General features: G+C 37.4%; 2 protein-coding genes across 9 annotated transcripts; one reads left to right on the forward strand and one right to left on the reverse strand.

The window, feature by feature from the left end:
• Window positions 1-799: 799 nt before the first annotated feature.
• On the forward strand, window positions 800-6,565 carry LOC127619147 (proteasomal ubiquitin receptor ADRM1-like). 5 transcript variants are annotated; one of them, XM_052091928.1, is made up of 11 exons: window positions 812-866; window positions 1,132-1,242; window positions 1,388-1,597; window positions 2,485-2,601; window positions 2,737-2,860; window positions 3,079-3,165; window positions 3,336-3,417; window positions 3,507-3,748; window positions 4,068-4,225; window positions 5,493-5,595; window positions 6,078-6,565. In XM_052091928.1, exons 3-11 carry the CDS (start codon window positions 1,388-1,390, stop codon window positions 6,170-6,172), a joined length of 1,218 nt encoding a protein of 405 aa, XP_051947888.1. In that variant the 5' UTR covers window positions 812-866; window positions 1,132-1,242; the 3' UTR covers window positions 6,173-6,565. The 5 variants fall into 5 exon arrangements, with proteins under 5 accessions (XP_051947887.1, XP_051947886.1, XP_051947888.1 ...); XM_052091927.1 differs by lacking the exon at window positions 1,132-1,242 and having other exon boundaries at window positions 800-866; XM_052091926.1 differs by having other exon boundaries at window positions 810-1,264.
• Window positions 5,610-26,529, reverse strand: LOC127619145 (CDK5 and ABL1 enzyme substrate 2-like). Of its 4 annotated transcripts, none has more exons than XR_007967533.1 (10): window positions 26,015-26,529; window positions 22,822-22,914; window positions 19,630-19,707; window positions 17,338-17,434; window positions 15,287-15,455; window positions 14,891-14,988; window positions 14,406-14,512; window positions 11,446-11,650; window positions 6,820-8,954; window positions 5,610-5,871 (listed from the first exon to the last, which is right to left on the reverse strand). XR_007967533.1 is itself a non-coding variant. In XM_052091924.1 (9 exons), the coding sequence occupies exons 1-9, from the start codon at window positions 26,527-26,529 to the stop codon at window positions 8,811-8,813; spliced, it is 1,503 nt and encodes a 500-aa protein (XP_051947884.1). In that variant the 3' UTR covers window positions 6,673-8,810. The 4 variants fall into 4 exon arrangements, 2 of the variants coding, with proteins under 2 accessions (XP_051947884.1, XP_051947883.1); XR_007967534.1 differs by lacking the exon at window positions 5,610-5,871 and having other exon boundaries at window positions 6,673-6,928; window positions 7,064-8,954; XM_052091924.1 differs by lacking the exon at window positions 5,610-5,871 and having other exon boundaries at window positions 6,673-8,951.

Below are 26,529 nucleotides of genomic sequence, written 5' to 3' on the forward strand. Positions count from 1 at the left end.
AAAATAATCTGTTTGACTCCTTAATTAGGTTTAATTATGTCTTATGAAGCAATGCAATCACTTTGTGTGAGAAACACAATCAATATTTAAATCTGTGTTTTAATATAAAGCTCCACTTTAAGAATGTTATAGTGGAGATTTATATTAAAAAGGACTGAAATACTGATCTGTATTTCACCCACACCTTTTATATTGCTTCTGAAGATATAGATTTCACCACTGGAGTTTTATGGATTACTTTTATGGGATTTTTAGACCTTGAAAGGTCTGGTCACCATTCACTTGTATTGTATGGAACTACAGAGCTGAGATACTTTTCTAAAAATCATCGTTTGTGTTCTGCAGAAGAAAGAAAGTAATGCACATCTGGATGGCACGAGAGTGAGTAAATTATATATATATATATATATATATATATATATATATATATATATATTATTATATATATATATTTTTTTGTAACTATCCCTTTAAGACAGTCGTGTAAATCCAAGGTCAGACAAACATTGTGCAAGTAAAGGACATTCATCTACCTAAGTTTTCTAGCTAAATACACTCAATATGAAGACTGATAATAGTTATTTTCCCAGCAGCAGCGAGTGGTTTGATCCAAAAGCAATGTTTAGTGAAATCAACATTTCATCACACAGCTCTAGTAATAAGGTTGCTGTTCCTCCGTTCTGTGATGATGACTCACGTTCATTGTGTGGGCTTTAAATAGCCAATTGACATGTGTAACCACCAATCAGAGCGTAAGAGGAAGGACCCTCCACCAATCGAATGCAAGTCCCGCCTCTTTCTGGTCATAGTGGGTGGTCGACACCAAAAAGTGAATTCACTGAATCTGACTAGAAATAGAGAGAAATGTAAGTTTTATACTTGTCATATTTCACAACCATCAGACCAAGTTGTCAGTACTGCATGTTTAGTCCTGTAATTAAGAGGCCAGCCTTTTTTGGCTTGAGTCTTTTATGTTTTAAATGGTGTTTATTAAATGCTAGCACTGTTAGCTTCGGGTTTAGCTGCTGATTTAATAGAGCCATATTTAACAAAGATAGATCAATAACTAACTTTTTTATAATGCCTTAGTAATGATGATACATCGGTGTGATCTTATGCCTTTCATTTAAGACATTGAAGTAGGCAGCAGACTGACGCATCACTGGCTGGGCGGCTTATCCAGGCTTGGCCGAAAGTGATGCTCTGTAATAAGGATGCTGATCTTTTGTCTTTGCCATTGTGGTGACTATTTGTAAAGTCTATGGTTAATTATTATCCATTTACTACATTTTTGTGAGGATATCTTCTGTATGTTGGATTTTTTATTACTGCAATCTTCCGACCTAGAATAAATATATTTTACTCTATGTTTTATTTGTCCCTGCAGATGTCGTCTGGCGCACTATTCCCAAGCTTGGTGTCTGGATCCCGGGGCTCATCGAGCAAGTACCTGGTTGAGTTCAGAGCAGGGAAAATGACCCTGAAGGGCAGCACTGTGACCCCAGATAAGCGCAAAGGACTTGTGTACATCCAGCAGACAGATGACTCCCTCATTCACTTCTGCTGGAAGGACAGATCCACTGGCAATGTGGAGGATGTTAGTATTGGCTCAAATAAACATACCTGTCTCTGTTTTGAGTGATGATCTATACAGGTTTGCATGTAAGCCATGTTCACTTATTATCTGGGTATATTGTTAGGTCTGTATTGTATTGCTTCCCAATCTTGAAGAGATAGTTCACCCCAAAATTAACATTTTCTCATAATTCACTTACCCTCATGCAATACCATATTACTTTTTTCATTTGCAGAACACTAGAAGAATATCTCCGCTCTGTAGAGCCATACAATGCAAGTGAATAGTGGGCAGAAGGAACTAAAAGCACATAAAGGCAGCATAAAAGTAATTCATACAACTCTAGAGGTTAAAATAGTGTCTTCAGAAGTGATATGATAGGTGTGGGTGAGAATCAGATCAATATTAAGTCCTTTTGTACTATAAGTTCTCCTCCCCAGCAGTAGGTGGTGATATGCACAAAGAATAAGAATCGCCAAAAACAAAAGAAGTATGTGAAAGTGAAGATTGATAGTAAAAAATGACTTAAATATTGATATTTTTCTCACCCACACCTACCATATAGCTTCTAAAGATATGCATTTAACCACTGGAGGTGTATGGATTACTTTTATACTGCCAATGTGTTTTTTGGAGCTTGCATTGTATGGATCTACAGAGCTGAGATATTCATCTAAACATCTTTGTTTGTGTTCTGTAGAAGAAAAAATACAAACATCTGGGATAGCGTGAGGCTGAGTAAATGATGAGACAATTAAACTTTTTGGCTTTTAAGGACCAAATAAATTTCGTGCATCTTTTTTAGACCACATATCATTGGGGTCCAAAGCAAACAGTTCTCCCTTTTATTGTAATGTTGATGTTTAAAAATGTGTTTTTAAATGTTGATATTGTCATTTTCTTTAAAGGACTTGATAATTTTCCCTGATGACTGTGAATTCAAAAGGGTTAATCAATGCACCACTGGCCGTGTGTTTGTGCTTAAATTTAAAGCTGGCTCCAAAAGACTCTTCTTTTGGTTGCAGGTATGACATGTTTAATCTGTTAATTTGTTAACCTAGAACCTTCTGCTTCTGAATTTGCTGATGCAAAATGTGTATATTGTAAATTAAATCACATCATCTAAAAATAAGTCTGATGTCCCATCATGTAACTTTCAGGAGCCTAAGATGGATAAAGATGAGGAATTCTGCAGAAAAGTGAATGAATACCTCAACAACCCACCAGTGCCTGGTGCCCTAGGGAGTGGAAGCGGTAGTAGTCATGAGCTGTCTGCTCTTGGAGGTGTTTACAAAGTTTCATTGTCCACTAGACTGGTACTCTAGCAGACTGAATAAATAACACATGTAATTTAGCTTTCATTCCTTTAGCCATCACATATATTTGCACTAATGCACGAAAGGAGGACAGTTTCATGTATTCAGAATTAGGGCTAGTCTTTTATTTATTGGCACATTTTAATTTATCTGTATCACTACTGCCACTTTAACATTGTCCTACAGGAGAAGGTGGCCTTCAGAGTCTTCTTGGTAATATGAGTCACAACCAACTGTTGCAGCTCATTGGACCAACTGGACTTGGTGGACTAGGTGAGATCCTGTTTTATTTATACTTATGGTATATGAATGCAAATAAATCATCTACTCTCTAAATATGTTCTTGGGTAAACCTGAAGTCCATAAAAGTAAAAAAAAAAAAAATAAAAAAAAATAAAGCCTTTGTATCAGAGTAAAATTGTTTGCATTTATTCTATCTGTAGGGGGTCTGGGAGCTCTGGCAGGACCAGGCCTGGCCAGCCTGTTGGGAAGTGGAGTTCCAGCTACCAGCAGCTCGTCTTCAAGGTACTACCCAGTAATACCATACTAGTATTTGGATATGGGACATCGTATTGAATGAGAAATTAAGGATTTTCTTTTTTATATCTCATTAGCTCTCGTAGTCAGTCCACTGCTGTCACTCCGTCATCCAACTCAGCCACCATACGGTTGGGCTCCTCCCAAGTTCCAACCACACCCACAACCCCATCTGCAACAGTTGCAGCCTCACCCACAGCCACCACACCTGCAGGCCCTGCTGGCTCTGCTGGGGCCACCAGCCCAAACCAGCCCATCCAGCTAAGTGACCTGCAGGGTATCCTGGCTACAATGAATGTGCCTGCAACAGGGCAAGGAGGTAAGTTGTTCCTTGTATGTTTAATTAGTCTTTAAAGGGATGTTTTCCAAACTCCTGACTTACTTTATTCCATATAGCACAAAAAGAAGTTACACAAAATTACATCCTCAGTCACCATTCACTTTCATTGCATCTTTTTTTCATACAATAAAAGTGAATAGCGACTGAGGCTCTCCTTTTGTGTTCCACGGAAAAAGGTCCTACAGGTTTCAAACAACATAGGGTTGATCATTTTTGTGTAAACTATCTCTTTAAGCTGTTTTTGTATACAAATTGGGCTTGAATTAAAATGGCTGAAATGCCATCTTTTTTTGTGCAGTGGACCTCGCAAGTGTTTTAACCCCAGAGATCATGGCACCAATTCTTGCTAACTCAGAAGTCCAGCAGAGGCTGCTGCCGTACCTCCCATGCGGAGAATCCCTCCCTCAAAGCACAGAAGAACTCCACAACACTCTTACCTCACCACAGTTTCAGCAGGTTAGACTATTGCATGTTTAGTGCTCTATTCCAAGCACAAGTGAAAGTTTTAGGAAATCTGCACTTGTTTTCTTTTTAACCTCTTGAGACCCAAGTGTGACTGCTTTGTGCATTTTCCATTCCATTCTTTTGATTAGTAATTAGTAGCCCCTAAGAAACTAGCACAATTTATAAATATATATATATAATATATATATATTACAAAGTTTTCCTAAATATGTATGCCCACATATGTGGAATATAGGACTAAGTTGTGAAATTTTAAATAATACCAAGCTATAGAAAGTCAGATTTGTTTTCTTTTTCCAAATTGTTAATTATGTTTCCAGGAGTGTTGGTTATTAGTGTTTTTTTTAGACATTACATACATTACATCAGAAATTAGCATAAATAAGTCTGATTTTAAGTAATAGCCAGTGTCATCCAATCACTGCCAACCATGTTAAAATAACATTTTACATGATATATTCTGAATCAAAGTACTGATCACCATTGCCCCATGTCTGCCAAACAAGTTGAGCGGTCCAAACATCATCTGCAGCCAGATACTGGACTTAAAAAAGGAAGTTTTATTGAATGCACTTAGCTGAATAGAGAGTTATAGGATGCTCCCTTGCTCCCTATTTAGTGAATGATTTAACTTCCAGTATGCACTGGTCTAGGAACAGTTCAAAATGCACCTTATTTGAATCCTAATTCCAGATAAAGCCTCTGAAAGCAAAATTTTTCAGTTTTTGAGATTCTCAATGTGATAATGCACAGTAAATATAAGATATTTTAAATGAAAATGAGCATACAATCCACATACGTAGTCATTGTGTTTCACATGTGCCATTTCGCGATAAATCGCTCGTTTTAAAAATGGTATATCGGATGACAATTTAAACTAATATTTTGACTCCGGTTTCAATATAAAGCTTAATTATGTTTCTTAACAGATGTACTTTAGTTTTGTTACCATTTCACCCAAAGACAAACTCCGCTGTGATTAACACCATGTTGTTTTGTTTGATGACGAGTGTAACCCTTTACTGACAGCCCACTATGCTGAGCAGAGTCTCTTGAACTGAGATCAGTCATTTTAAATTCATTTTAATTATGTGTTGTATATAGCAAAGCCAAAATACAATGTCCATGCATGTGGCTGCAGTGTTGCACAATGTTAAATATATGTTACATAAGCTGTATGTCAATGTAAAATGTGTTTAAATGAAATGTATAGTTTTACATAAAAAATAAATAAATCATCACTCTTGCTTTTGTGTAGGCCATGAGTTTGTTCAGCAGTGCACTTGCATCAGGGCAGTTGGGGCCTCTGATGAATCAATTTGGATTGCCTGAAGAAGCTGTAGATGCAGCCAATAAAGGAGGTCAGTGTACTTTATCTGTACACACACAACGCTCTGGATCATTCCAGCCAAAACGTTTCCTAAACACACTTTATATTCTCTCACATGCCGTGATTACATTTCTGTTTTTCCAGCATCCTTCTGTTAAGTCAGTAGTTCATACAGAATGACCTTAAATGGACAAAACTTTGGGTGATGTACTCCTTATAAACCTTGACTGTGGAGATTTATGTATTGTTGTCTATACAGTGGTTTTCAAACTGGGGTCTGGGGACCCCCAGGGGGCGGCAAGGGGGCCTGTGGAAAATTACAGAGAAAGAAAAAAATATGTAATTTTTGTAACATGTTCATAAATGTTACAAAAATTAAAAAAAAAAACAAAACAAATTTTACACCATTGCCATTTTTGTTTAATAAAATGCTTCTCTTGAGGTTCCAAGAAAATAAGACTATACTTGATAGATAGGCTAAAAAGGTTTTTCTATGCATATCTTTTTTTATAGATGTGGAAGCATTTGCAAAGGCCATGGAAGGCGAAGGCAAGTCTGACCCAGAGGAAGACAAGAAAGATGATGAGGAGGACATGAGTTTGGATTAGGAAACTCTCCATTTGAGCTTCCTCCATCAAATTCTTTGTTTCTCTAGATTTTCCATAATGTCACATTGTCAAACTAACTTTCATGTTTAAGGTGGTGTGTAATTTTTTGGTTAAAATACTTCCCCTGCCCAGTTTAATGTGTAGAGACAACTATAAGTAGGCCAGTTATAGATTTATTTCCCCAAAGAAGGGTAAATACTGTTGAGAGGCCCGACATGTCAACGTCTGGCTCAGCCAATGTGCTGAGTTTTGGGCAGGACTACCTAGGTTCAGGAAACTGGTTTAAAAACAGTTATTATTATTGCAGTTCTGTTTGGTGCCACAAGTGGCACACCTATAACCAGTTTTCTTTGTATGCTGTGAAAACGTTCTCCAAATAAAGAGACTTGAATTGACATGTAAATCACTTTTTGGTGTATAAAGTGTGGAAGTCCTTCATGACACAAACTTGGCAGAAAAGCTGAACGATTAAAAACATTTTTATAAAATGTAAATTCCGAAGACAATATAACAAAATCACATCATCTGCACAGCACAAAAGATAGGACTCTGTGCAAACTAACACATCAGTCTTTGACATATTGTTACAACAGGACGCATTTAAAAATAGTCATTTGGAAGAGATTTAGAGACACAAATACACCCACCAAAAACAGTAATCATGCAGAATTTCACAGCAATCTCTCACAGTGCTTCTACCATTCAAGATCCTCAAACGCTTCCATGAAAGTCCATCACGCAGTTTTCCATCCTCATCTACACCAAAATTCAAATTAAGCAAAATGTTCAAAGTGATTAAACAGGTGATGTGGAAAATTGTATAGCAGCATAACAATAGACAAATGTAATAGAAAAGGCACTTCTTCGTTTCTCAATGTTCAGTGTGATTACCCATAATTCTCTCCGATTCAATTATCCTCTCACAGCTGATAATTTGCCTCTGAAATCTAAATCCCCAATCTACTCAAAGGAGCAAATGCAACTTACAGAATCAGATCAATCACATTTGAAAGTCCACCACTAGATGGTAGATGTGTGCTTCAGCTACCAAAAAAATAAACAGGCAAATTAGTCAACAGCTTCTCCAGGAGTGAAATGTCTGATAGTCATAAATCAAATTATGCTGCTGAAATCAGATAAAATAAAAAATAAATGTTGCATAGTGATTAAATAGTAATGCTCCATAATGTGATACTGTCCGGGTTCAAAGTAAACACAGAACACTCCTAAGGATTGAAGGATTTTAGAGAATAAGATAAGACAACATTGTATGAACACCAACTAGAAAGATTCATATATATTAGCTCATATTCAACACTGCACAACACAAAAACAGACTATCTGTTCATTGTCATGGAGGTGATCCTCTATGAACAAACAGCAGAATATACATGTGGAGTCATTAGTAAAATCTACAGTTTGCAACATGTGCTTAATCCACTTTTCACATAAAATGATATTTAGCACACATTAGATTAATTAATTATCAAATTAAATACATTTCAGTACTGTAAATGTGACAGTTGTGCATAAAAGTCTTAAAATCATAAACTTTCAAGATTCAAGACACTGAAAACACTTGCATCTATAATGAAGACAACTGGTAAACAGTTCAGTTTCTATAAACATTTGACAAACAGCTGAAAATGGCTCTCACAATAGTACCTAAAAAACCTCCTTAACCTGCGTATCATTCCACTGTAAAATCAGTCTATAGTTGGCAAATGTTAAATGACTGGAAAAAACAATAAGGACAACCAGAGGAGCACGATTAATGTGCTTGTTAAATGTCATCTCTAACATAGAGTGCCTGGCTGGATACACATCGGAATGCCACACATACCCCAAATCGACACTCAAGCCATAAAAAATATAACATTCCATTTCCATAAGTTATAATATGTAATAAAACTAATGTCATCCATAAATAGCATATTACATAAATAAAGTAATGCATCAATACAACGCTTAAAAAATATTTGAAAAATTTAAGTTTGACAAATATTTGCTGTGTAAAAAAAAATTACATGGGATAAAAACTTAAAGTTTAAAAAATTCTGTCATCATTTACTCACCATCATGTTGTTCATAAATCATATGACTTTCTTCTATGGAACACAAAAGGAAATGTTAGGCAGAATAATATCCTCAGTCACCATTCCCTTTCATTGCATTTTGTTTTTCTTTATACAATGAATGTGAATAATGACTGAGGCTAACATTCTCCCTAACATCTCCTTTTAATGTTCCACATTAGAAAGAAAGTCCGATTTGGGACAACATGAGGATTATTAAGTGATGACACAATCTTAATTTTTCTTAAAAAAAAAAAACTCTGCTTTAAGTCTCTCAGTCTCAGTCTCTCTCAGTCTCTCTCTCAGTCTCTCTCAGTCTCTCTCTCAGTCTCTCTCTCATTTATACAGTCAGTTTCATGAAGAACAGGGAGAAGTAAACACGTGAAGAAGTAAACAAGTGAAGACTGGAGTTCTGAGACCACTAGACATAGCAGTGAGAAAACTACTGATCTGGGATTTGTTGAATTGATAAATAATAATAATAAAAAAAAACTTCCAGAATCGCCTTAGCTCAGAATCATATCGCTGTGCTCTAAGGGCACCTCATGAGGGTCCTCTCTAGTTTAGACCTGTTGTACCAGTCTGCGATAGTGAGGCATGACCTTGCTGTCGGGGAGGTACAGTGCCATCTCCATGGCAACCAGGACAGTGAACTCTAGGGAAATCAACTCTTTGCCATTTATTCGGAAGCGCTCCTCCAACCTCTGCTTAGTGTCAGGTAGAATGAAATTCAGAAAAAATGGGTAGAGAATGAAAGGGAGAAATTCAGTACATAAATCATATTAAAATATATATGCCCAAGACATGATAGATATGTTTTGAAATCAGTCCAGGTAAGTTAATTCATGAAGCAGCAAAATTACTCTTAAAATACTGTTATCTCAAAAAAAAAGAAAAAAGAAAAAGTTTAATCAATTTAAGCTTACTTTTTACACTAGTTTTAATTAAGTTACCATTACTCTCTAAACCCTAAATCTTTCATTAAGAAAAACATTTAAGTGGTCCTGATTAAACATTACTTGGAATATTATATTTTGGAATCATAACTAATAATATATATATATGCTCTTTAAACAGTGTTTCCCAGCCATGTCACACTTTTTATGACTAACAAATTCTACGGCACACCACTATCCCACATAGGCTAACCATCATCAATATTGATCCTTTTCAAGAACTTTTCCATGTTTTCTGTCTGTCTTAGTAGCGTGTTTACTTGTTTTTTTTACATAGCCAAATTTCAAATATTACAAGTCACATAGGTCGGCTACACTGTGTGAGGTCACAGGTGGCAAGATCGCTAAATGGGTGATGAAAAAACAACAAATTTGCTTTATTTTCTAATTTGTAGATTTGTTCTTGCAATACCACAACAAATTGTAGGGATGCAAACTCATGATGAGTGACAATCACTGGTCCATGAAAAAAAAATTCTGGGATATTTTTTTAAAGAATGAACTAAAAGCCCCAATTCCAGCTATTTTAGTGATTCAAGTTTATTCAAGTTTACAACTGCAATTACTACAACAGAATTAGCAGCAAAATAAAGAGTATTTTGGTGAGGCTTGCTTCTATTTCACAAATTTGTTCAATTTTATTAACCGATTAGTCCAGTGACCTCTTCTGGAAATGTCATTAGGTGGCGACAAATGAGGGTCTTATGTGCTATGAGTGAGTCAATGAATCATTTTGAGTCGTTCATGATCGAAATCTATCAAGAGACTTTATAGTGTCACTTTATAGCAGATCTATAGTCTTCCTTCAGTCTGAGCATTATTTTTCATCCAAAAGACAACAATAGTGAGTTTCAATATCGTCCTTACCTTCTTCTTTATTAAAACATGCATGGCTACAAATCTACTGACTTCAGTATAAGAATTATAAACACAAAGCAGATCTACGGTATCATTTTCCTACAGATTTAAACTGCTGAGCATGGCTTTTATCAGAAAAGTCCACAATAATAGACAAATAATAATCATTTTGAGTTTCAAAAATTTTCTTTCGTCAATGTAAAGTGTATTTCACAGGAGTTGAGTCGAGCCGTCAATAACTGCATTGCTTTCCACATGACAAGAGTTGCAGAAAGTGTCACAGAGGGACGATTTTTAAGTTTTCCACATAAATAAGTGGCAGGTGTGCACAATAAACATTGAAAACATGAATTTGGAAGAGAGAAAAAAGCTTGCAGTTGCTTTGATAGCAGAAAGTAATAAAAGGACTTGTTTATGTTTAGGTCGATGCGTTTTCTTGGTGAATTTAAATTAGTTCAATTACTGGGATCTCTGATATTCATAAACGATAAGATAATTTTTTTTAATATTTCTTGTTGCTTAGTACTCCCAAAGACATTATTGGTGAAGCAAAAATGTGTGTGTGAAAAACACTTTGGTGTAAAGTCACTTCATAGACTTCAATATATTCTGCAGCGCTGACATGCGTCATGTGAAAAACCCTTAACGTGTATAAATCACGGCACACTAGAGTGCACAGTGGTTGGGAAACACTGCTTTAAATGTTGGCTTCAAGTATTATCAACTCAACATTATCAAGTACAAAATTGCAGCTGTGTGGAATACCCATAAGCCTTGCATTTGAATTAATAATTGTTATTACATTTATTTCGTTTTAATTCTTATGACTATTCTTATTGTATTGTTGTAGCAGGTTGATAATTGTGATTTGTGTGAAGTCACCATTAGGGTGATTAGTGTTACCTCTGTGATTTTTAGGTAATTCTTCTCTACTCAATTGTAATTTACAGAAGTGCAGATTTATGGGCACTAAGAAGTACTAAAGAGATTTCCCTTATAAAGATGTACAATAACTCAATTTAAATAATTCAATAAAAAAAGATCTACTTTATTCACAAATGAGTTGTTTATTTGTAACTAGTTAACTATACTTAAATAATTAAGTTAATTTTACTTGAGTGTTTTTACTTAGATTTTTAAAGGCAATCAGTTTGCATGCTTAGATTTTACATTGATAAGTATGGTACAACATATTAAGACAATGAGGATTACGTCATTCAGCACTTTGATATAATATATCATGGTTCAAATTAATTTACCATATTTATACACCATGGTATATAATTAGTACTCCAACTAATTCTTCAAAGAAAAGAATTTGTCCAAAAAACATGGTAGTTCGAAGTATCTGCTATACGTAAACTGAAACATGCCCACTACTTACATCAATCAATTGCTTGACTTCTTGTTTCTTGAGATCACTGCTAATCTTGGCAGCCAGTAAAACACAGGCAGCAGACACCAGCTTTCTGTTGTGCTTGTTCAATCGTCCCTGCAGAACCAGCTTTTCAAAGTAAACATAGGCCATTGCTATGGTAACTGGCTGTAGGCCACACTCCTCACTCACAGATCGCATCTCCCTTTTCAAACTGTAACACGCACATTAAAGGGAAGAAAGAGATCATTGGGAACAATTTCCAACATGCAAACAAAATACAGGGATAGTTCACCCAAAAATGAAAATTCTCTCAACATTTACCCACTCTCATTGCCATCCCAGATGTGTATATTCAGCTGAACACAAACTAAAATTAGAAGAATATTTCAGCTCTGTAGGTCAATACAATACAAGTGAATGGTGACTAGGGCTGCAACTAATGATTATTTTGATACATTTAAAATATATATTCTTTTTTTTATCCCCTTTTCTCCCAATTTGGAATGCCCAATTCCCACTACTAATTATGTCCTCATGGTGGCACGGTAACTCATCTCAATCCGGATAGCGGAAGAGAAGTCTCAGTTGCCTCCGCTTCTGAGACAGTCAGTCTGCTGCACATCTTATCACGTGGCTCATTGTGCATGACACCGCTGAGACTCTGCATGTGGAGGCTCATGTTACTCTCCGCAATCCACGCACAACTTACCACACACCACATTGAGAGCAAGAACTACTAATCGAAACCACGAGGAGGTTACCCCATGTGACTCTACCCTCCATAGCAACCGGGCCAATTTGGTTGCTTAGGAGACCTGGTTGGAGTCACTCAGCACACCCTGGATTTGAACTCACGACTCCAGGGGTAAATATTTGTACTTGTAATATTATATTCAACATTCTCAGATAACAACTTTTTCTTCTGGATTAAATCTGCTGAAGTAAATGTATATTTATATTGGAAAACAAGCCAAAAAAAATTAATAATCAAAAACGTATTGTTGCAGTATAATGGGGCAAAGACTACCCTCACTAACCTTTCTGTTCACTTCAATCCATCTATAACTCACCAAAAAAAAAACAACTCTCTCTTATTAATACAGCTGCGTATTGCCAATTTTCTTCATGATAACAAATGCTCAGTGTCACATATATTATGATTCAATAAGTCATGAGCCATCACACTGCATCAAGCATGAGTGCTCGAGTGAGGAGCGTCCCCGTGACATAACTGTGTGCATCAGCCGGGTGCAGTTTCAATCTCTCCTCCTTAGATCGGGATATTTGCGCAACTCATAGAAGAGGCGCTGACTGCACAGATGTAATGCCGGGGTGTTTCCTTTAAAGATGCTCAACACGCAAGTTTTGCTTCAGCAAAGTGGCAGCTCTGGCTTCGCTTATTCCACAATGAGAGTGCTTCTCTATTTACTTATTTTGTATTTTTGCATTATAATTCCATCATACTTTGCGATCTACATCACCTGAAGCTGTTTGGAATGTTTAGAGTGCATCTGGACTATGAGCTGTGTAATTCGTCCTCTCCTCAGTCAGGTGCGAGCTGCAGTGCTGCTCTCACGCATCATCAATAGAGTTTAATGTGATCTCATGTTATGTTAGATGAGATCAAACGACTATTCAAAAACTAAAATGTTTGTCGTCAATTCTTTTTTTATTGTCAACTTTGTTAATAACGTTGTCTAATTGTTTCAGCCCTAATGGTGACCAAAACTTTGAGGCTAAAAAAAAAATTATCACATAAAAGCAATCAATAAAACTTCAGTCATTAAATCCATGTCTTCAGAAACAATATGATAAGTGTGGGTGAAAAACAGATACATTTTTAAGTCATATTTTTCTATAAATCTCCACTTTCACATTCTTCTTTTATTTTTAAGAATTCACATTTTTTTGTGCATATTGTCACCTACTGAGCAGGGAGGAGAATTTATAGTAAAAAAAGGACTTTATGGTCATGACATGGAGGAATAAAATGTTTCAGAACTGAAAACTTCCTCCTTAATATAAAAGGAGAATTTAATTTTAACCAAGCTGTGGAATATGTGACATCACAAAGACCAAATACATCTGCATTGTACGGCTATTTTTTGGCCCCGCCTACTGGTGCACAGTCAGTCACACAGGTGAAGAGGAGAGAGATTCATCCAAAGGGGACTTATACAGGACACCTTCATGTGCCTTTGTGGATTTAAACGTTTTTCTACATAAATGTGCATGGCTTCAACCGCTTTTAAAAGATGCAATGTCAAGTTATAACTCTAAAAGGATACCCCATTGTGTTTGATGGACCATTTTTGCACCCATCTGTGCTTTATTTAATTGTAAGTATTTTGTAAATTTGCACTCACTGGACGTCTATAATCATTTCGATGCATTTCTGGTGATATGCGGCACATAACCGTATACTTTTAAAAATTAGTCTCATTCTGCTGCTGCCACTGACTGAAAACACATGCCATTCTGTATGTAAACACACCGGGAAAATGTAAGATGTGAAGGCCAGCATCTCTGCTTTAGCCTGTTGAAGCACCCAACATCACTGTGGACTGAATAACGCATGCGTATTCAGAAGATTTTCATGACCCTTTTAAGTATTAATTGTTTCCTCACCAACTCCAATCAATTCGCTTCTGAAGACATGGATTTAAGCACTGGAGTTGTATGGATTACTTTAATGCTGCTTTTATATGCTTTTTGAAAATTTAAAATTTGGTATCCATTCATTTGCATTGTGAGGACCTACAGAACTGAAATATTATTAAAAAAATTACTGTTCAGCAGAAGAAATGTATCCATCTGGTATGGTATGAGGGTGAGTAAATAATGAGAATTTTTATTTTTGAGTGAACTATCCATTTAAAAGCACATTCTAAGTTACTTTATTTAATTCACCCCAAATACATGTTTCATAATACTAACTCCATTCTCTTCCATTAAAATGACTTTACCTTCTAATCTTGCTAAGGGTCAGTTTTATGTGTGGAAACTTCTCCTTGAATGTCTCATTCATGTCTTTCTTCAAGTCAGATGGTTTCACATATTCAATAACCGTTGTCTGGAGGAGACAAGGAAACTCTTATTGCAGATGCCATAAAATAACATATGACATTTTTTTGTGGTAACTGAAATTCATGAGGGCACATAGCATTCAACATTGCTTTGCTTACTTTAACCCCTAAAGTCTAATCAGTTGTGCTTTATGATATAAGGTATCATGCCTCTTGCCTTTAGCATTTAGACCACTGAGTCAAATAGGCTTATCATATGACATACTGATGGTATCTGATGTAGGTCATAAGCTGGGTTCAAAGATTACCAAGTAGTTCAGAAACACTAAAATGCTGTACTACAAAGCAGATGTCTTTCCGAAGCATTTTCATGGGCATGAATGAGGTTCGAGATTTGGTTAAAACTGCTCAAGCAGGGAACTTACCACATAGGACGCAAATATCAAGACCCGTTTGTGCTTCCCACAAGGCCACTGGGGGTCACTCAGTAAGTTGGGGTCATAGTCTGAAAGCTCATCCACACCTACAAAGAGTTACACACAACATTAAACATACAGGTGTACCAAGGGTAGCTTGCAAGGTATGTCGATGCACACAAATACACTGACACGTCAAATGCACAGAAGTAGTTCCTGTAGTTGAATTGATAAAGCATGGCACTAGGAACAACAAGGTCATGGGCTTGATTCCCAGGGAACACACATAATGATATAATTAATTGCTTTGGATAAAAGCATCAAATGAACATACAGTATATGAAAAATAAAGTAATACTGTAAGTAGGTAAGGTGTGTATGGAATTATGAGACTAGTTAACACACCAGTGTCTTGCCCAATGGTGCTGTTGATACGGGAGGGGGTGAAGTTTTTCTGAATGTTTATGCGGTTTCGAGACATGGGGGTCTGGGCTGTACTGACATCAGGTGGGCCACTGCTCCTTTGCCTGACCAAGGCATTAGTTGGGAGAAGGAAGCGGGCGTATGATACTGTCTGCAACACATAAACATCCACAACACCAATCAGAGAGAGAGAGAGAGAGAGAGAGAGAGAGAGAGAGAGAGAGAGAGAGAGAGAGAGAGAGAGCGCTATAAGTGTAAACACAAACAAATACATTGCGAAAACACACACGCAGTGACCTGGTACTGCATATTTCACAATCATGCTTTAAAAACAGATAATCATGATAACCTATACCTCCATAAAAAGCAAACAACTAGGAAGGTTTCTAAAGGTACATACAGCCGTAACCAAAAGTATTGGCAGTGACATAAATGTTGTGTTTCGCAAAGTCTTCTGCTTCAGTTGTTGTGGTGTTGATTCACATTTTTTCTAGATTACTGTGCAGAGTGATCAGATGCATTTTAAATAATTGCAAAAAGCTTCATTGGCCAATTTTTTTTACTTTATCACAAAAAAACCAACATTTCAAATTCAAAACAAACTTACTCAATTTCAGTTTTTTTTTGGCCCTGGCACAAAATGAGCAGCTATCATCATTTCACTAATCATATCAGCAGCACCTGGGAAAGTGTGAACGAGTACTAGTCAGGTGAAATCACTCGATCATTCTGATTGGACTATAAGAGCAGACTGATTGCTATAAAAGGAGGGAAGAAGTGCTTCCAATCATTGTGTTCATTCGCAATGGTAACCTCTAAAAGAAAGATCATTGCTTTGCATCAAAATGGCCTCACATGCAAGGAAATTGCTGCAAAGAATATTGCTCCTGAAAGAACCATTTACCGGATCATCAAGAACTTCAAGGAGAGAGGTTCAACTGCAGTGAAGAAGGCTTTAGGACATCCCATAGTGTCCAGCAAGCACCAGGACCGTCTCCTCCTGAGGAATCAGCAATGGAATCGTGTCACCACCAGTGCAGAGCTTGCTCAATATTGGCAGCAGGTTGGCGTTAGTGTATCTGCATACACAGTGAGGCGAAGACTTTTGGACAATGGCCTGGTGTCAAGAAGGGCAGCAAAGAAGCCACTTCTCTCCAAGAAAAACATCAAGGACAGACTGAAATTCTGCAGGAAGTACAAGGATTGGACAGCAGAAGACTGGTGCCAAGTTATTTTCTCTGATGAAGCCCTATTCCCACTGTTTGAGAGATCTGGAAAATCGATAGTCCGGAGAAGAAAAGGTGAACACTACAATGAGTCCTGTGTCGTGCCAACAGTGAAGCATGCTGAGACCATCCATGTGTGGGGTTGCTTTTCATCAAGGGAGTGGGCTCTCTCACAATTCTGCCAAAAAACCCTGCCATGAATAAAGAATGGTATCAAAACTTCCTACAAGAACAACTTCTCCCAATGATCCAGGAGAAATTTGGTGATGATCCGTGCATTTTCCAGCCTGATGGAGCACCATTTCACAAGGCAAGAGTGATAAGGAAGTGGCTCAGAGATCATTATATTTAAATTTTGGATCCGTGGCCAGGCAACTCCCCGGATCTTAATCCCATAGAGAACCTGTGGTCAATCCTCAAAAGGCGAGTGGACAAGCAGAAGCCCACAAATTGTGATCAACTACGAGCACTAATAAGGCAAGAATGGATCGCCATCAGTCAGGATTTGACCCAGAAGCTGATATCCAGCATGCCAGAGCTAATTGCAAAAGTTATGAAGAACAAGGGCCAACACTGTAAATATTGACTCTCTGCATATATTGAATGTTTTCGCCAATAAAACCCTTTAAAACTCATGAAATGCTTATCATTGTTTTCCAGTATACCATAGAAACATGTGAAAAAAATTAATCTACAAATACTGAAGCATCAAACTTTGCAAAACACAAAATGTCACTGCCAATACTTTTGGCCACAGCTGTAAGTACAACTTTTACTCCCTCTTCTCTGAGGAAGATCTCATCTTACCTTTCCAAAGTCCACCTCCACTCCCTCCAGCCCAGGGACCATATCTCCTCCCCCACCAGAAGAGTGCCTCTGTCTCTGGGCTTCTAGTTTTGAGTCACTGCAGTAGGTATATAAATCATTAATCATCAAAATCTAACAACATTTTGCTTCTCTTACACAGTCTCTTCCATTCAGATATTGAGACAAAGACTCCTCTGTCTTGTTGCTGTTTGCCTGATTTAAATGTCACCCCTAAGAAGTCTATTAATACTGTACACCAATATCAGGCTGCAGTTGACTGTCTTTGGAATGGCGTGTTTGTAAATAAGCCGTTATGTTGAAGTTTAGAATGATAGAACCAGTCTTAGCGCAGACAGCATAAATACTGTATGTGTTCGGTGTGAATGACCCCTGTTTTTCTATGTAAACCTGTGCTATATGGATGTCACTGAATGTTGCTTTTCAGTGTCACGTACAGAAGCGCTACCATTTCAGGTTACAATGAACGTAAAATTTTAAAAGCTCTCGAGACATCTGCGTTTTGTTCCATCCACATTTTTCCTGAATGAAGTGTTCCACAACAGTGCCCTCCCACTTATTCAGCCATCTATGTTCCGGCAATCATTTTTCCATAAAACAGTTGTAAGCCATGAACCAAACCAACCAACTCAGAGGCGAATCACAGCATCAAAAACTTTGTTTTGAGGAAATAAGTATTTGAAAATTGGACGAAAGGAAAAAGTTACAAGACTGTGTACTTACTGTCTTTTATGAGGGCATGGACTTTACCACGTGAAGCATTGTGAATGATGCCGTTGAATAAAAAACATGCCATTTTCCTGAATTTGGAATGTGTTAAATTTCCAGTCTCCAGTGTTTTCACCCGCATCAGCCTTTATTCTTAGCGAGTAAAGTATTACATTTGAATACGTTTTTGAAATAACACTTAAATGGTTGTTGTTATCCATCTGGATCACTCATTTCAGTTAGTTTACATTGCGTCTCAAGACCAGAAACAAAAAAATAGGCAATTACAATCATCAAAGTGCTCAGTGGTTGCTCAGGCTTCAACAACAGCATATACCATTGATGAACATCCTCAGAGCTCAAGGTAGGTCTGTATTTACAGGTTTGAAAATCAATTAATCTATGGAAAACATTTATGTGATTTTTACTTCTGGAACCAGCCTGTTGTGCCCTTTTCTTTACAGAAACCTGTTTATGTTTTCAGGTCTCCAGTGCTTTCGCTCATATTGATGTATGTTTTTAGCAGATAATGGGATGCTTAACATACTAAATATGTACAAATTGCCAAATAAAACATGTGGCTCCATAGTGCTCCATAGAGTCGCGATCAGTCTTTTGACAGTGCCTCACCTGAGTGGGTTGATAACATGAAGTGATGACCCAAGTTGAGTAAGGTTGATATCATTAACTACAAATTGTTATGACAGCCAACAACTACATAAGTTGAGCCTGAACTCATTTTTCCTCCAACTAACACCTAAAATGTTTGTTGTTCTCCATCTGGATTGCTCGTTTCAGTACTTTTAGTGCAACGACATATCTGGTCACAGGACGCCTTCTTGCGATCAAAAACAGCTAGACACAGCACAACTGAATGAATCAAAACCCAGGTGTCTTGTGGCACGTTTGGAAAAGTTTTTAACTTAACACACTATCATAAAAACACGACGCTCACTGGAAAAACAGAGATGCATCGCAACGGTCAAAGGTGCCTATTTAGCACGTTTACATAAAAAAAACTATTTTAAACAGCAGAGACGGACACAAGAATGTGCTCTGTGTGAACAGCCTCTTAGTGTTTGTCATACAGGAACATTGTTTTAAAAACGATGCAAGTCACATTGACTAGAAATAAAGATTGTTATTTATCCTTATTTCTATAAATGATGAGATTGCCCTGTGTATGACAGGTGGACAAATCACTGTGATCTTTCGACTAGTAAACCAAAATCTCATTACAGTGTCAAGTTTTTATTACTCACCTAATAAGCTGGCACAAAGCTTAACAATGGATTATGCATTTAATTTATGTACACAAATAAAGTAGACCTAAAGCTACCATTAACCACATTGTGAGGTGAACTAAAGCCCAAGAAAATCAGTGCAAGTTTGATCACTGGAAATCCAGCTTTGTGGAAAAGACATCTATGTATTTACCATTACAAATCCTCTAATCTTTTTATTTCTAATAGTCCAAGCTCAATACTGAACAGTTGATTTGTCCATCTTGTGTATGGATTTGCATGATATGTAATGAATGTTTGGCTGACTGTGGTGGCTCTGTACCTGATGTGATAGCTCTCTCCATAGGGTAATACAGAGAAAGCAGCACACAGGGATCTCTTGGCACAGATCAGCACAACCCTGCAGGACACAGATGGCAAGTGTACACAGAAAAGACAACATCAGTCAGGTGCTGAACCACACACATTGACATCAAACCAGCACATAACTACAGTGTGCACCAGCCACGCATGTTTGCATAACACAAGTACATACATGGGTCACAACAGCATGCAAAACAAAGCAAAAACACAAATGAGAGATCTTATGTATTGGACTGAATTTGGTGACAAGATCAACCCATTTAGATCCTTCGGAATAATTCAATAAGATCATAAATCTTAACTTAAATTCTTCTTTGTTTGTTGTTTTTGGCAATTCACATCATATGTGCATATCACCACCTACTGAGCAGGGAGGAGAATTTATAGTAAAAAAGGACTTAAAGGGGTCATGAAATGGAGTATCAAATTTTCCTTGATATTTAGACATATAAGAGGTAACTGTACTATAAAAACAAACTGCACATTTCAGAACTCAAAACTTCCTCCCTAGTCTAAAAAGAGCATTTATAATGGCCACCCTGCTAAAACATCTGGTTTTGAAATCTGTCTGTTTGTGACATCATGTCACATTGCTCATTTGTATTTACACATCCCACAACGTGCGCCATCGCACACTTGGCCCCGCCCACTGGTGCGCGGTTCAAGTCAAGAGAGCAGGCCTTCCATGGCGAACTATTCCTAACATAACAACTAAGGGGATCCACCTTGACTATTTAGAATTATTTTGAATATGAACATGAACTATACAGACTCTTTGACTGCTGCTATGTAAAAGACGTGGTGTCAAGTTACAGCTCTGAAAGGGAGAAGCAATTCCCTTTCATTCAGCTGCTGCCTGTGTTCCTTTGAGCACAAATGCATCATGGACACGTTCTTTCACCCATCTGCGCAATTTTTAATTGTTGGTGTAAATAAACATAGAACGTCTTTGACGATGCACGTCTTTGACTGTTTCGGTGTGTTTCCCAGTGTGCCTTCAGTATGTGGCGTGTGTGCCATTTCACCGTGCTTTAGACAATGATGTGTTCGCTTTTTTCAGCTCAGGTCAGTGTTGATTGTTTGTAAACTGTCATAATACGATTCCAGCTTTACAAAGGAATGGTTATTGAAGGATGGGGCTGTTAAAAACACTTCAAAAAAGTAAACCATTTCATTCATGAAAATGTAAATTGTTGTGACTGTTTGATAGTTTATGGTGCGGAGTGTTAACAGTTGTGCTTAAGATGAACAGTTTAATATATTCAGATGCAGGGGCAGACTGGGAAGAGAAATTGGACCGGGATTTTACATAGAAACCAAAATAATATCATCATCACTGGACCTCAGGGAAGATAATAAAATTATTAAAAAAAACCATTTCATGACACCTTTAAATATTGATCTTTTTTTGATCATGTCAGAAGACATGGATTTAACCACTGCAGTCATATGGATTACTTTTATGCTGCCTTTATATGCTTTTGGACCTTCAATGTTCTGGTCAAAACTAACTTGCATTGTATGGACCTAAAAGCAGAAATATTTTCTAAAGCTCTGTGTTGAGCAGAAGAAAGTAAGTCATACACGTCTTGGATAACATGAGGGTGAGTAAATGCCAACTATCTGTATAACGTAAAGCAATTTCGTACATGCAGTCTTGCTTGTGTGATATTGCTTATATGGGCTATTAAAACAAATTCCTAATATTGTCAATTAAAACCAGTGAGTAGCTTTTTTTTATTAAAACATATCATAGTAGATTGGTCTAATGTGAATGGCATGACAGCAAGGCCAAACTGTGATTACAATGAACTCGGTCACATATCCAGGGGGTTGAACGACATTACCAATGACAGGTAAGCAGCTTGTGCTCAATGGGGTTCATGTGCACACATTACACACTGCTGATGTCATTCACTGGGAGCGAATTTAAATGTGAGCCAAGGCACGATTTAACGATTGATTATGTAATCTGAAGGCATGAGGCAAATCTGTTTTGCCTTATAATGAGAAGATCATATTTTTATTAAATTTTTTCCCCAAACTGCCATGCACAATTCCCAATATGCTCCAAGTCCTCGTGGTGGTGCAGTGACTCACCTCAATCCAGGAAGAGGAGGACGAATCTCAGTTGCCTCTGCATCTGAGACAGTCAATCTTAATCTAGCAATCTAGTCAATCTAGCGCGTGTGGTGGCTCACGCTATTCTCCACGGCATCCATGCACAACACACCACGTGCCTTACAGAGAGCGAGAACCACATAATAATGACCACGAGGAGGTTAACCCAGCGTAACTCTACCCACCCTAGCAATCGGGCCAATTGGTTGCTTTGAAAGCCTATCTGGAGTCACTCAGCATTCCCTGGATTCGAACTTGCAACTCCAAGTGTGGTTGTCATCGTCTTTACTTGCCGAGAAGTTCATATCTTGAATACTTCACTGATAAAGGGTACAAATGTAGACAACACAGAAAGACCAGGAGAGCCATTTGTGTTTGTAGCACACAATAAAGAGGAGAGCACAGTATGTGAAGTTTACTGGAGGAGGAAACTAAATGAGTTAGAGGGAGAAAGAAAAGAAATCAAGGAAGATGATGAGCACTTATGGAAGCATTTATCTTATGTAAGAGAGTTGCATTACATTTTAATGGCTTTGTGAAGGTGCAGTTCTATTTTCAGAAGATGTCATTGCTATTTAAAGTTTCATTTAAGATTGATTTAATCCAACCCAGTTGCTCCCTGATTAGGCAGCCACATCTATCCCCCTTTTGCCTGTCTGAAAAGCTAAGTGAGTTAGCCCTGCAAGTACTTATGCCAGTTATTAAATTAGTGAGGGAACCACTGAGTCTGTCTGAAGCTGCAGATTTTCACTTAGTGAGAAGCTCACTCCAGTTATATAACAAAGAAATGTACTGCTTGAGGAAATGTTCCAGCATCCACTAACCAAGCATATGTTTTTTATGTTATCTTTTTGATTTGTGTCCAGTATACTTCTACGAATTAGCAGGGATCTTCTTTAACTTTCTGAATGCCATTATCACAATTGCTGATATGAACATCCAAGCAGCCTAACATTAATCGTGAACTTACAGACCGTTCATCCAATAGAAAATCAGTGATTCCAGATCCATATCACACCCGGAGGCTCACCTGCTACCTCGCGTATCATACTGTCTCATGTTCTTGATGAAGTGCACCTTCTTGGAAACCTTCGGCCCCGGGGACCCAGACAGGTTACGAGTCCTGAGACAAAACCATAATAACATAAAAAAAGGTAAATAGGTCGTTGTCATGAAATACTGGACATGTTCAGCGGTGTGACATGCTATAATTCATCTAAAACAATTTTTCTCTCTCTTTATTTTTTCCTTTATGTCATTTTATTTATTATGTTTTTGAACATAATATATTATGTTCATTTATCATGCCAATGGACCATTTAATGAACTAGTGAATGCAAAAAGTTGATTAAAAAAAAACTGAAAAACTAAATATTTCAGAGAAGAAAAAAAAGAAGAAGAAAAAGAAAAAAAAGAAAATGTAAAACAGTACATTAATGTTTTATTATGGACTACAAATACATTTTAAACGAACATTTAAAATATTTATATTTATAAATTATTCTAAAAAGATACACGGTCAACTTAACACAAAATACATATTTTCCATATAATATTTGTATAATTTATTTTGACTTTAGTACAATGAATATTATATTTTAGGAAAGGGATAATGATATTTGGGGGTCCTTGGCATCAAAGAGTTTGAAAACCCTTAATCTAAAATATAAAATTTTCCTTTCACTTAAACATTCATATAAATATGAATCTAAAATATTGAATTTGATTAAATAAAAAAGCTCATGGACATGTTATGAGTCAACTACCCACCTTCGTTTTAAGTTGCTGTCATAACAGTTATTGTAGGTCACTTTTATTTTAGAATGTAAGGACTTTCGCTTTTTGAGTGATGGATTAAACTGCAGGGAAATATCTAGGGATAAACTACAGGGCTAAAGGCTAAATCCCTTTGGCCCTTGACTATAAATTAAGACTTAAAGGCATGGTTCACCAAAAATGAAAATTCTCTCTTCATTTACTCACCTTCAAGCCATCCCAGATGTTTATGACTTTCTTCTGTTGAACACAAACAAAGATTTTTAGAAGAATATCTCAGCTCTGTAGGTCCATACAATGCAAGTGAATGGTGACAAAAAATGTGAAGCTCCAAAAAGCACATAAATTCAATCCATAAGACTCCAGTTGTTTAATCCATGTCTTCTCAAGCAATCAAATCTATTTTGGGTGAGAACAGACTAAAATATAACTCCTTTTTCACTAGACATCTTGCCATTGCAGTCTCTAGGCAGATCATGATTTTAAGCTTGATTACACTTCCTAGTGCTTGACACGTGTGCACAGTGCTAGATGGCGCTAGGAAGTGTAAGATAGCTAAAAATCATGATAACCAAAGAGACTGCTGATGTCAAGATTAATATAAAAAAAGTTACATTTTGGTCTTTTATGCTGCATTTATGTGCTTTTTGGATAGTCAAAGTTTTGGTCACCATTCACTTGCATTGCATGGCCAACAGAGCGGAGATATTCTTATAAAAATATTGGTGTTCTGGAGAAGAAGGTCAGTCAAATAAATCTGCGATGGCCATTCTCCCCAGTTCAACATCAGTCAATCAACAGATCTTACATAAAGAGATGAGAGAGAACAGAGGAGTAGAGAGATGAAATGAGAGACAAGGTGAGTGAAAGAAGACAAACAGGAAATTGTGAGGCATGCTTCACATGAGCAACATCACCTACAGGAAAAACAAAGCTTGCAGTGACCTGTTGACAGCCTTTGCGGTATAAGTTTATTTAGACTGACTCAGCAGAGTCTTTAATAAAACTGCTGTCAGTTATCTGCAAACCTTCTGGCTACCCTATAGGGTATGAGTCATATATGAGTCATCCCTAATCACATCACATGTTGCTACAGTTAAAACTGCAATGAATGTTAATTTATAGGCAAATGAATGAGGCAACCGGGATGGGCAAGTCACTCACACAACAGATAGCTGACATTAATTTATATTACTCTTTATGATTTACTAACTTCATTTATATTTTCACCGAGGTAACACAGACAAGACTGCTTTGCTTAGGTCTTTAAATGTGTGTATTAAAGTGAAAATCTAGATCTTAAAGGGACAGTTCATCCAAAAATGGAAATGCTGTCTTCATTTACTCACCCTCATGCAATTCCAGATGTGTATGAATATCTCTTCTGCTGAACAAATATCTCAGCTCTTTAGGTCCATACAATGCAAGTGAATGGTTGTCAGAACTTTGAAGGTACAAAAACACATATGGGCAGCATTAAAGTAATCTATAAGACTCCAGTGGTTTAATCAATGTCTTTTGAAGCAATATAATAAGTGTGGGTGAGAAACAGATCAATATTCAAGTCCTTTTTCACTATAATATTTCCTCCCTGCCTAGTAAGTGGCAATATGCACGAAAAATGTGACCCGCAAAAAAACTGAAGAAGAACGTGAAAGTGGATATTTATAGTAAAGAAAAAAGACTTAAATATTGATCTGCTTATCACCCACACTGATCACATCGCTTCTGGAGATATGGACTAAACCACTGGATAACTTTTATGCTGCCTTTATATGCTTTTTTTTGAATTTCTGGCCCCCATTCACTTGCATAGCTGAAATATTCTTCTAAAAATCTTTGTGTTCAGCAGAAGAAAGAACATACACATCTGGGATGACATGAGGGTGAGTAAATGATATGAGAATTTTCATTTTGGGGTAAACTATCCCTTTAAACGTACCAATCATAATAGGTTGCATGTCGCAGAAACATTTGCTGTCATGCTTATGCTTGCAAAACAACACCTTCAAAGATGAAATTGAAAGTTGCATTTAAAAAGGCGGAAGTTGGTCGTTTCACTTATAAATGTACGTTTTCCCCTCAAATTGTACTATACACCGTACATATCTCAATGCTTCAAAGTAAAGATAGAAAGCCAACATTTGTAACAACGATAGCTACTATCTACAGTTAGGACTTCCCTTAGCCAATCGTCACATGCCAGATTCGGTATAATCTTTGAGAAGAAACGTACATATTTGAGCTAGAATAGTCCAATAAGTATTCATTGCGGCAGATAACAGCTGTACAAAGGAAGACTGCATCATGCCTGCATTCAGAGATGTACTATACACTTGTTACAGATTAATACATGCATGTTATCCCAGCCATGGAGTAAATGTGTAGTCTCATTGTTTGGCAACCTGCGTGACGTTACGAAATTACGGCGTGTAATTACAACCCACCTTTGTCGGGGATCAGGCAAGGGATTAGAGCCCGGGAACTGGCTGGGCGATTTGCTGGATCCTATAAGGGGATTCAACGGTCCAGAAGTCGGTGAAAGCGGGGGTCCATGTACTGACAAAGGATCTGCTCTTCCATCATCCGTGAAAACGTCGCTACTCCCTAAATTAAATTGAAGAGGAGCAGGGCAGGTGTTAGTCCCCGGTAAAGGGGTAGCAGCTCCTCCGCTGACGGAGGATGACACCTGGGTGAAGGTTCCGTAGCTGCTGGTTGTCGACAGAGGGGGACCCGTCGTCGCTGTCGCTCCGACATCTACACACCGGTTCTCGGCTTCCCTGGGGCCAACGATTCCACTGCTTAGATTGAAAACCGGTCGTCCGTCCAAAGATATGTTAGTGAGAAATAACAGGGCCGCTTGTCTCCGACGGGTGTCCCGACTTTTTCGCAGGTGTTCTTTGTGAGGTTTCGCTGAATTAGTACTTGGACAATCGCAATAACCGCAGGCTGCGGCCGCCAT

Source organism: Xyrauchen texanus, chromosome 25, assembly GCF_025860055.1.
Source record: "Xyrauchen texanus isolate HMW12.3.18 chromosome 25, RBS_HiC_50CHRs, whole genome shotgun sequence".
Classification (NCBI taxonomy): Eukaryota; Metazoa; Chordata; class Actinopteri; order Cypriniformes; family Catostomidae; genus Xyrauchen; species Xyrauchen texanus.